At 39.8% G+C, this 12,532-nt stretch overlaps 1 protein-coding gene across 1 annotated transcript in view; it reads left to right on the top strand.

The window, feature by feature from the left end:
* The window catches only part of nudcd1 (NudC domain containing 1), a 55,116-nt gene extending 42,823 nt beyond the window's left edge, over positions 1 to 12,293 (top strand). Inside the window, exons 9-10 of the mRNA XM_080862533.1 lie at positions 2,623 to 2,782; positions 11,765 to 12,293. Of these exons, the coding sequence (XP_080718659.1) occupies positions 2,623 to 2,782; positions 11,765 to 12,054 (450 nt within the window). The 3' untranslated portion in view covers positions 12,055 to 12,293. The remainder of the gene's footprint in view (positions 1 to 2,622; positions 2,783 to 11,764) is intronic.
* Positions 12,294 to 12,532: the final 239 nt, after the last annotated feature.

Raw genomic sequence — 12,532 nt, 5'->3', positions numbered from 1 at the left:
ATGTTTAACTTAAAAAATGCCAAGTTCAGTTTATAAGCCTTCATCAGGGAGGTTGTTTCTTTTAGATTACACATGAAAACTAATGCATTTTAAATGTCGTTTGAAAGTAAGTGCCTTGGAATACTTGTATATATTCTATATAAACTTCTCCTTTCCAAAGAGCATCTCAAACAAAAACGATCTGAATGCATAAAGCACTTCTCTTTAGGTCCATTTAAGCAGTATGTATTGTGGCAACTTAACCACCCCCGGTTCTTAATCATATTCAGTGGCCTTAATGCCTTTTTTTAATGCATTTTCTTATGTGCACGTTCTGTGGAGATGCAGGAAAACTGACGTAAGATGAAGGAAGAAAAGATGAGACAGTGAGACATTCACCTTATTCTTTCCTATACTGTTGCTGCATTAGATTGAACCTTTCCTACTGACAGACAAAAGTCCTCTGTTTCTTTAAGAGCTCCGCCTGTTCTTTTACATTTTTTTTTATCACTCTCAGTTGTGAATATTGTATCTCCGTGTTGAAGCTAATACAGGAATTAGCAGGAATTCTGGATTCAGAAGGATAATCCACTGCTCCCTTCAGTTAAATCCTTCTTATTCAATAAAGGCTTTGTGAAGAAGCTAAAGTAGAATACAATACAAAATACAATACAATACTAATACAATCACTATTTCTATAATCTTTTTAGTGTCACTCTGTTTACTTTTTGTCTGGGTTTAAATTGCCACAGCTTGTAAGGTGAGACCTGAACCCCCTGCAGAGAAAGGTGTTTGTGAAAATAATGCAATAAAAGGCTTAAGATTGTTTTTCTGTTTTTTGTTTTTTTCCTTTCCTGGAAACAAGCAGCAGAATATTAGTATTCTGAAAATAGTTTTATTTACCTCATCCACACGTAGGTAGTTTTATGTACAATAATCATGCTAAGAACAGGCAAAAACAGGTTCGCCTACAGTGCTTAACAAATATATGAGACCACATGTAATAAAAAACAAGAAAACAGATTTTTAAAAATCTTTAAAAAAAAATGATGCTATTTATTAGGCAAATAGCAAACTGAGTTCACATTTTTAAACCCAAATTTTATTCGGGTCCCTAGAAATCAGTCAAGCATGTTAAACCACTGGGACTAATTTTTATGTTCTGGGATGCAAGTAAATGTCTGTAATTTGGCATCTGAATGAAAAAATAATGTGCTATTTGAAATTCATGGATAATAACAATAATTATATTTTAGTTACAAAAAAGTAATTTCAATCAAAGAGCTACAGAAACAGAACTTAATTTTTGATAATTACCAGTACTGTTAATTTATGGCAGCTGTTGCATAAACCTTACAGTGTGTGGTTATGTGATTAATTTTTTAAGGACTTACCATTAGCTAACTTCTAACTCTGGTCTAAAAAATGTTTCTTTGATTCATATATTAAAAGCCACAGGTGGTAGTGATCCTACCAGGCATGTAATTTGTATGCAGAAACCCTGGATGTTGGTATGTCAGTATTAGTCAGCAGAGCCAGTATTGAGCCAATGTAGTGCTAATTGTCACTTTTATAGTTTAATACAGCTGAAACTGCGTTTAACGGTGATGTTTTCAAATGTGAAGCATGTATTGGTATGCAGTGGTACTGTTTTATAGCAGAGATTACTCAGTATCTTATCACAGGCTTTCTTTTTTATATGTCTAGGCCTGAATAGGTCATTGTTCCTCTGACTCCCTGTTGAAGTCTTTCATCAGATGTAGTCACGCTGACTGCTTACTTACTACAAGATCCATGGTAGTAACATTAAATGGTTTATAGGGAGAGGGAGAACTAATCAATGAGATCACATGCAGTAACCTTCAAATTAATGAAACCTGCACTCGTCCTCCTCTGGCAGCTCACAAACTTGTGATTTAAGTCAATTTAATTTGGTACACTTATTTGTATTTCCACTGTTTGTTTCGTATTCACTAGTCATGTCACAGGGCAGGCAGTGGCATCGTTATCAGTCACCTCCCCCACATAAACACACACAGAGGCTGTACCAAAGCCTCACACTCCAAGTCAACCACAACTGGCAAGAAAATGAGTTTTAGAGAGGAGAGATGACGGCTTCCTAAATGGCTCTTCATTGTTTGCTACAATCATCCACCAGCTTATGAGCTGGTTTATGCAGCGTTTTGAATGCTTGTCAAAAGTGTATTGAGATGGGGAGGACAACGCCGCCTGACAGCCTCTGAGACAAGTTGGCAGTTTTCATCAAGTGAGGAATCAGTGTGAACAGTCAGATGCCGAAAAGGAGTTATGTCATAACAACAGTCGTTTTCTCTCCAGAACAAATGGAGTTGGAACAGAATAGCAGCAAACCACACAGAGTTAGGACAAGCACATTAATCAGAATTTAGTATGAGGCAAATACAAACAAACCTGCTGAACTCAGGTTAAGATGCAAAATACAGGGAATAGCATTTCATGTTTTGTTTTATCTGCATCGTGCAGTGGAGGAGATCAGAAAGAAATCACCTCGTACAACTAAAAAATCACAGTACTTCACGAGTCCATCACCACCTTTGTCTTTGCTGCTGAACCTCTACAACCTCGGGACATCAACATAAAACCCTCATGTTTGTGTGTCTCCAGGTGAATCTAGGGAGTCACCAGTACCTGTTCACGGTTGACGCGAACCCATCCGAAATGCCGTGCCTCTGCCTCCGACATGACGTGGACGCTCTCGTTTGGCAGCCTCGTCCTGATCAACCCGGTAACATGTGGGAGCACATCGCCACATTCAATGCTTTGGGTAAGAGTTTAAAGTTGCAACACTTACTCTGTGAATTTCCCTCAATTATAGACCCACTAAACCCAAACACATAAGGAACACCTGTACAATTATCCTATGAGGCTACAGTGTAATGCATAAAATTCAGATGAAGGTCAGGGGTTAATGTTCACATCAGACATCTGAATGAAGGTAAATCTCATCTGTTCTCTCATGGTTGTTGGTAGTAGACAGGCTGGTCTGATCCAAAATGCTCATTTGTTGTTTGCCACAACAGTCTGTAGAGCTAACGTGGGATTATATATCAGAATCAGAATCAGAATACTTTATTGATCCCTGGGGGAAATTATTTTTTGTTACAGTGCTCCATTTAAATATAAGGGGCAGTTCTGCTGAAAGGAATGCTTTGTTGATGAGAAGATGAGAGGAAAGCTCTTCATCTGTGCCGATCTGAAGTCTGGAGACAGATGGGCCAAGCAAGCAGAAGAAGACCTCAATTCTTGTTGGCAAACAATAGAAATTTGTGGCCACAGGAAGCACAGACTCATAGAAACTGTACAAATACTGGAGAGAACGCATCCTGATCTGGTAATTCTGAATTTCTGTCCCAGACTGCAGATGGTAGTCACTTCCCCTCGACAGCATGAATCCTTTCTGAACCAGCCTTCCTTGTCTCAGCAGTCCAGACTGCTGGTGTCAGTAGGTCTGTGATGGCGTGGAAACTTTTCTTGTCACACTGAACACCAGCCACAGCCTATCTGAGTGCTGTCGCTAACCAGCTGCATCCCTTTATGGCCTCAGTCTGGGGGCTTCCAGCATGACTATAAACAATGTCATAAAGCGAATTGGCTAAAAATGAGTTCTGAGATCTGTCATGGATTCCCCAGTCACTGTAAAGGAATCCAATAAGATGTGGTAGGATTTGAGGCTTTTAGCTGCCAGTGTACAAATCTGCAGTCTCAGTCAAAAGTGAAACCTAATTTATGCCCCCCTGGACTCAGGTCTGTTACATTGCCTCTGCTACAAAGTTTCCTGTTAACCTTTTTTTTTATTATTTTAATTTTGGGCAAAGAGAGCAGTTAAAGACATGCAGCAAGGGACAGCAGGTCGGACTCGAACTTCAGCCACTGCTTTTGGGCCGTAAGGCATACGGGCACCTGGTCAATCAGTAAACTGTACTGGTGCCCATCCTTTTTAGCCATTTAAGAGTGTTTGTAGTTTGAGAATTGACTGGATATTCAAAGCTTTTTCCTCTGTTTGACTTTCTGCCTGCCTCATCTGCTCAAAAAAGAAAAATAAGGCTCGGAACATATTGTTAGAGGAGCAAAGATCTGCCTCTGAAATGTGCTGTAGTCACAGTTTGGTCCAGCGGCTTCCCCCAGTGGGCTTCCAGCATTAGTGAAGATGGTTGAAACCCTGAGATCATCTCCAGGATCAAAACTGGTCACAAAGGCAGATTTTTGCAAATATCTATTTTTCATTTTGTAGCAGCATAGTGCTTTTTTTCCAATTATTTTTTAAAAGTCAGGTCAAGGCTCCAAAAGCCCAAAGGCGATATAAGGATGGCGGCTCACAACAGTTTTTGTTGCTACATGGATCCTTTTAGTTCAGCTGGGTGTTTTTCGTTTTGTTATATTTCTTTAAGAGTTCAACATGTGTTAATTACATAAATAAAATAGCACTTCATGGATTTCATAAGCAACACACCTTAGTTGTTCACACAAAGCATAAAGGTAAAAAACAATATATACAGTGTTATCTTCATTTTAGATGTCAAAAAGTATTTGCGGCTCCCAGTGTTTTCTTTTGCGTGGAAACCGGGTCCAAATGGCTCTTTGGGTGTTAAAGGTTGCTGACCCCTGCATTAGACTGTTAAAGCCATCCCCTCCTATTCCTCGGTGTCAGCATCTTAAACCAAGTCAGCTCTATAGGAAAAGTATGGGCCCGAAAGCTGGACATCACCAGTTTGAGTCACCACTGAAGTGTTTTGTTTTTTTTTCTTTTATGAAGGTTTGGTTCATTAAATTTTTTTCAAATCGATAAAGAGATAACAGAAACAAGTTTTAAACTCAGACTTTCTCTTACTAGGAAGTCTAACAACAGTGCCCTGGCTACATTTAAGAAGTGAAACCTTGAACTGTTGTCTTGGAACTATTTTTCTACCTTGATCGGACACTGAAAAAAAACAACAACTGATAAGTTATTCAAAATAAAATTCTTTGCTGGGTCCTAATAAATTGTTTACTATTCAGTTTACACAAAGTGGTGATGATGACAGGAAGTACAAATTGAACCTGGTTTTACAAATATTAGGTTCAAAGCAGAAAAAAGACAAATTCTTTGAAACTGAAGGCAAACAGGTCCCAGCATTTGTAGTTTTATACTAAATCTTCATACAATAGCGCTGCAGTGAATCTTTAACAGTTGCTGAGTTTCCGGTTTTCAGCACATCTTTCATGATAACACACTACAGCGCCTTTTAAGCCTAACAAATATGGTTATGTTGTCAAACCAACACTGTTTGCAGCCATTTGCCACTCGAGAGGAATAAATGTTGCTTCCCAGGCGCTTCTCGGGCCTGTTAACATTAAAACAACCTCTAGCTGTGTGTGAGAGGCAGAAACTGGGACGATGGCTAGCCAGTAGCTTCGGCTTTATATTTAATAAAGGAAATGATACTACAGTCAGGGCTTAGAGGAAATATTATTGTTTCAAATCCAAACAGAAATATCGTTTTGCAGAAAGAGTTGCTTTTATTCTGTAAAAAATCACCTGTATTAGCAGAGAAGCTACGCCACTATGTCTGTAGTGCAAAGTTTATCCCAAGATGTATGAGTCACAGTAAATGTCAAACTGATGTAAAACTCTATCTTTATGATCTAAAAAAAAAAAAGACAGCATAAGATGAATAATTAATTTCACGCGCTGATAACTTTACATTTAAGTCCAGTATCACGCTGCTGCTGCTCCTGCTGCTGCTGCTCCTGCTGCTTCACAACTTCAGAGGATAGACAACTAAATGACTGCTTTAAAAGTGTAGTTAATGATAACGGGGACGGCTTTGCATATAAACATTTTAAACTGCTCTGGATAATATACCTGAGTGTGAGGACTGCATCGTAACGTGTCTGTTAGCTCAGACACTCACCGATGTGCTGAGATTGCGCCTGTTTCCAGAGCCGCGTCTCTTTCAGTCTCCTGGTCTGTGTAATTTATCTCCTCACTTGTCTCTTCTCATCTTAAAACAACAGACACCTGAAGCACTTTGACAGCCGTGACTTCTTCATTTCTCTTTTGTTAAGAAGGCGCACTTACCAAACAGCACATTTCTGTTTGGAGTATATCATCCAGTTTTGGACTGCAGATGGATCCCTGGTGATATTTTCGGAAATTACCTCGATGAGTCGGAACAAGGCACAGAGAGAAACAGGACTCAAAATGTGGATGCTTGAGTACCAGAGATCATCCTTGTAACGTACTAGAAACGACTATGCCACACCACCATTAAATGTATTTACGTGAAAGAGTCCTTAAAAAGTTTGTTAATGTCTTAAACACTTCAGTTTGCAGAGGTAGGGGTTTTCCTGCAAAGAAAAGAGATAATTTGACTGTCAAATGCCAAAAATAAGAGAAGAAAAGAACTATGAAGTAAGGTGGCACAGTCTCTTTTACTATAACCATAACTACTATAATTATAGTAGCTATAACTATGTGGTCTTATAGTCTTTATAAATGAAAACCCCACAAGAATTTCCAGCATGCAGTGATGGAGTTTATGGCCCCTCTATTCATGTAAATGAGGCAGTACCACTGCGTTGTTATGGCCTTGCTTTGTAGTGTGACCCACCTGCACAGGCTGTTTTTCTTTGGGCAGATGGATAATGGTTTTGTCAAATAGCTTGAAAATAACAGACACTCCTGTTGGTTTAAAGCTGGTGTCCCTAAATGCTTATTGGTCAGATAGAAGGTGATTTAAACTTGGGACAGTGGTATATATGTGAGGGCAACGGTGCTGTTTTTGTTTTTATTTTCACAATAATGAAACCACAGCGTGGTTAATGTGTGCTTCCATTCCATGATTGGTGTTTTGAAGCTCTTAAAACCTCTTATATTTAACTTGCATATATCTGTGTGTGTTTGATATGTTTCCTTAGATAATACTTTTCAGAGATTTGAAATCTATAAACCTGTAGTGTGTTTAGTATTGATTGTGCTGCTTAAGGCTCTGCTACACAACACAACTACACAAGCTAATTTTATTAAGGACAAATGTTGAGCTGCAGGAGAGAAATTGCTGGTTTTGTGTTTTTGAACTGCTGTGGTGTCAGATGGGAAATCTTAGGCATGCAGGAAGTGGCTCATCAGATTGCAAGAGTGAAAGATGTTTTTCAGCAGCAGAGGAACAATAAAGTCTCACTGTCACTAATATCAGGAAGCAGATGTACAAACAATGTGTACATATGTGAAGGCGTACTGGAGCAACCTGGTATTTATAAGCAATTACACGCACTCACCTAAATGAAACTTTACAGCACTGTCTAACATTTCTAGAGTCATGTGGCTGATGTGATGAGACGATAAAATAAACGATGGTGGATGGAAACCTTAGGTGCAATTAGAGGGGCATTTAGTAACTCAGTTATTTACGAATAATCATGAACTCTCATTAACATCCAACTGTTTCTTTCTATGCGGTGGTCTTTTTACTTTATGTAGTTTATATAGGTAAAGTGTTTTCCAATGAAGAATTCAGCATTTTCTGTATTTGATTCTGATTATTAGGATGTCGCTACTATTGATGATTTTACAGGTTTACACGGCTAATGAAAGCCGGTTTGCTGCAGGTGCAGAAACTCACTGACACAGCTGAAATAGCTGTTTGTCTTTGCAGCGCTTCACACTGACAGATGTAATAGCTAGTGCAGCTACACGGACGAATGCAAACTGTGGGAGTGCAAATCAGGCCTGTGCACATCTCCCAGTATGAAAATGACTCGACACTTATAAACATCTTTATAAATCAGATGAGTAAGAATGACTGTTTCGTGCTTTTGGCCCAGCTCTTTGGTCTTCTTGAAGTGACCTTGGCAAATATGCAATTTCCAGTTCAGTGAAAGCAAATGATCAAAGACTTATGTTGTTCAAAGCTTAAGGAGTGAACCGTCCATCCATCCATTTTCTTAACTACTTATGCAGTTCAGGATTTTGGAGCCTGTCCTTGCTGTTGTCCTGGACAGGCCGCCAAAAAAGGAAAAGCTTTGTCAGTGTTTCAGCTTTTAACATGATTTAAAGCATCACTGCCAAACTAACTGACTTATTGATTAATTGTCCAAATTTCAAAGGGGGCATCTTTAAAGGAATTTAATTGTCTCTGATTTTAGATTCAAGAGGCTGAAACTGGAAAATTCTTTGTATTTACAGTAATTTGATAAATTACTTAAATAATGAATGAATCAGTGACTGTTTCTTTTCTTTCTGTTACATCTATTTAGACCTTTTCAGTATCTGTAACTATTAACTGAACATGTCTGCTGTGGTGCGTTCTCTTTCTAGCTAATTGAATTCTCTGGGTCATTGATCACACGTCTGCTTTCTGTATTGAACACCCTTCTAAAAACATGGATCTCTGAGGAATGTTTGGGGGGACTGAAATATTTTAGCTTCACTTGAGTTCTTATTCGTCCTGCAATTAGCTTTTTCCTCAGCTGTGTTTTTGTCATTGCTACTCCGGGGTAGATTTTTAAACCTCTCTTCACCCAATACTGTGATTTGGATCCGCGCCTGGAGCTTTGTGCAGCAAAACTATGCCATAGGAAAAACAAAAACCTTTTTATGCTTGGCTGTTAGATGGAGAGAGTAGGGTTATGGGTAGTGGCAGGTAGATTGATCCTGTAACAAGTTAGTTTCAAGTCCTGGACCAGCAGGTACGGAAAAGAGCTGCATTTCCCTCCTGTTCGTCCTAACAATAATTACATTGAATACAGGAAAAAAACGTACTGTGTAGAAACTCAAAACAATCTCATATGCCATATGTGATCTTTGTTTATCTGTAGTTTGGGGCGTGTGGCTCATAAGGGAAATATTTCCATTTGTGAGATTCAAAGATAAGACAGATTATTCACAACCTTTGTGGTTCTGAATTACGATAAGATAAGATAAGATAAGATAAGATAGAACTTTATTAATCCCTCGGGTGGGTTCCTCTGGGAAATTCGACTTCCAAAAAGCACAGCAACGACCGAAGTTACAGTTACAGAATTGTTATATATATATATATATATATATATATATATATATATATATATATATATATATATATATATATATATATATATATATACACACACACACACACATATATAAATACAGAGACAAATATAAATAAAATATACAAAGGGGATAAATAGAATAAATAGGAATAAAAAATAAAAATACAAGTGAATTGCACATTTCAAGTATTGAGTCTATTGCACTGTTGACTATTTACAAAAAGTATTGCACAAGGTATTGTACAGTGAGGTGAAGAGGCACTACAGCTTAGTTGTTCCCCCCTCCTTTGTCCTCCTGTTTCCCCTCCCTCTCCCCTCCAGAGAGGAGTTAAACAGTTTGATGGCGTGTGGGACAAAGGAGTTTTTAAGTCTGTTAGTTCTTGTCTTGGGGAGAAGCAACCTGTCACTGAACAGACTCTTCTGGTTGTTTATGGCCGTGTGCAGAGGATGCCCAGCATTGTTCATAATGTCCATCAGTTTCTTTAATGTCCTTTTCTCTGCCACTGTCACCAGAGTGTCCAGCTTCATGCCGACCACAGAGCTAGCCCTCCTGATCAGTTTCTCCAGCCTGGATGAGTCCTTCTTTGCTGTGCTGCTCCCCCAGCACACCACAGCATAGAAAAGTACTCCAGCAACCACCGACTGGTAAAACATCCTCAGGAGCTTCCTGCAGATGTTAAAAGACCTCAGCCTCCTGAGGAAGTACAGTCGGCTTTGGGCTTTTTTATACAGGTGCTCTGTGTTGCATGACCAGTCCAGTTTATTGTCCACCCACAGCCTGAGGTACTTGTACTTGTTGACCACCTCCACCTCCTCCCCCTCTATCTGAACTGGCAGTGGACCTTCTCTGGACCTCCCGAAGTCCACAACCAGTTCCTTAGTCTTTGAGGTGTTGAGTTGCAGGTGGTTTGTGTGACTCCATGCGACAAAGTTCCTCACCAGACTTCTGTACTCCTCTTCCTGATCATCCCAGATACACCCCATGATGGCCGTGTCATCTGCAAACTTCTGAATATGGCATAATTCAGAGTTGTAGCAGAAGTCAGAGGTGTACAGGGTGAAGAGAAGAGGGGACAGCACAGTTCCCTGTGGTGCTCCTGTGCTGCTGACCACAGTGTCAGACGTGATGTCCTTCAGCCTGACGTACTGTGGTCTGTCGGTGAGGTAGTCGGAGATCCAAGCCACCAGGCAGGGGTCCACCTCCATCCTGTTCAGTTTTTCCTGAAGCATACAGGGCCGGATGGTACTAAAGGCACTGGAAAAGTCAAGAAACAGTACTTCAGTTATTTCAAAATGTAAGTGCCTCTTACTGAGAATGTGCATTAAGTCAGAAACACATGACTGTGGAACAGTGTGTGTGTGTTATTCTCTATGTTCAAGCCCACGCCAGCAGCAGCTAGGCCAACCACATATCGACACACCGTGCCATAGCACTCTACAGCACTTCACGCCTGTGCTATTTCCAGGCCTGAAAGACCAAAAAAAAAAGATTTCTTTTCCTCTCACTAGCAGCTCCATCTCCTCGCTTCTTCAAATACTAGCTGTTGAGGTAGAGAAATACTCCAACAACCAGAAACAATCATGCCATCACAAAGATATTGTCTTAGAATTTAAGTAGTTGGTTTCCTCCACAGAGAGAAGGAGGATATATCCACTGTGACATCACCCTCTGGCTTGTGGCTTTTTAAGCCTCCACTATTACTTTATTACTTCTGCCATCTTTTCCTCGTGACTATATTTAGTTGAAAGCGTGGAAGTTATCGGCTAAGCCTAGCAAGCTGCGCTTATAAACTGTACCAGCGTACCCATAACTGTACCTTAGTTATCAGCCAAGTCCAGCACAGACACACCTATCTGTTTATACGTGGAAGTCGACACAGGATGTTTACTTAAATAAAATAGAGCATGTTAAACATAAACTAACAAATGATGCCAGGTGAACAGTTCATCTGAGCCAGTTTTTATAACCTGTAAGACCCACGTGAGCTACACCAGCTGGCCACCCTGCCATTTAGGCAGCTGTTGTCTAATGTAGTTCTGTAGATCACAGAAATGACTAACAGATAAATTAAATAATAGAATTTCACTTAATCTGAAGCACGGACTTATTGGATGGATATGGCCGACATGTCCACTTCAGTGACTTGAATTAATTGAGGTGAAGAGACAGCTAGTTCCTGCAACCTGAGACTTTTATCAAATTTAATAAGTAAGTTATTTAAAAAATGCTACTTGCACAGAACGATTTGCTATAAAGATGAATATGAGTTTTCATATTTTTGCTAACTTGTGTTTGGAGCCAGCCTCAAAGAGTCTCAAAGAGCCATTCTGCATTTTGCTACAGCTGCAGAGGTTGCTGTTAGATGCCATCAGATCACTTTAAGCTAATGTCAGCACATCGGTCAACTCCCCTATGGCATCTGTTGTCCCGCACATAGACGCTGCACTATGTGGCCCGCCACACTTTAAAGTGGTGGCTTTTAGTCTTAATGTTTCTGGACTGGTGAGTTTAAATTGTCTTTTAGAGTCCTTCTGTCCTAAAAATGCTGCTCATCCTTGTGGAAACCAAATTAGCTTCCAAGCAGGTATTAGTACTGCTGTCACAGAACACAGGACTATAAATCAAGCTTATCTGGAGTAACACTCTGTGTCCTTATTTCAGTGAGACAGTATTAAGTGAAGGTTAGAAACTGTCCCTGCATGTCTCTGATCTTATATTTATTTATTTTTGCAGGTTATGTCCAGGCATCCAAACGAGATAAGAAGTTTGCCACCTGCGCTCCAAACTTCTCCTACGCTTCACTGTGTGAATGTCTCCGCCGTGCATTCATCTACCGCCAGCCTTCCCCGGTGGAGACCGTCCTCTTCAACAGGAAGCAGGGCCGTCAGGTAGGACAGGTTGCCAAGCAACAGGTGGCCAGCCTGGACTCCGACAAACCAATCCTGGGCTTCAGAGCGACCAATGAGAGACTGTACATCCTGACCTCCAGTAATCTCTTTGTTCTAAAGGTCAATAATAATTAGATTTGGGACTCTGTTAGATTTTCATCTCACTACCCCCTGAGAGCTCCATCATTCCACACTGAAGGCTGATTATCTGCTTGAGCTGAAAAATGATCCTTTGTGCTTTTTGTGCGGGATGAACCCCTCCTCGTGTTTCCCTTTTCAGATGTCTTCTGTGTGTTACAAAAATCTACATGATCAAGAAGTGAAAAATCATGTTCTTACAGAAAAAAGTGCAAAATAAATGTTTCTTGAATTGATTTTTTCCCTCTGTGACTGGATTACTGACATGAATGAGGCAGATATCACAGGGAGAAACATATTTGGACTATTTGGCTTCCATAACTCGACTTCTTTCAAACCACTCTGCGAATAAATCCAAAACATACATGTAGGTATGTTCTTTAGGACATTTATGCAATTTACCTATTTGCAGTAAAATTCTTTATTTGCATAATGACATATATATATAACATATGAATAAACATGTAACATAACA

Source organism: Rhamphochromis sp. 'chilingali' (genome assembly GCF_963969265.1).
Source record: "Rhamphochromis sp. 'chilingali' genome assembly, chromosome: 17".
In the NCBI taxonomy this organism is placed as follows: domain Eukaryota; kingdom Metazoa; phylum Chordata; class Actinopteri; order Cichliformes; family Cichlidae; genus Rhamphochromis; species Rhamphochromis sp. 'chilingali'.
Note: the sequence above shows the minus strand (reverse complement) of the source record. Positions and strands in the feature narration are given on the sequence as shown.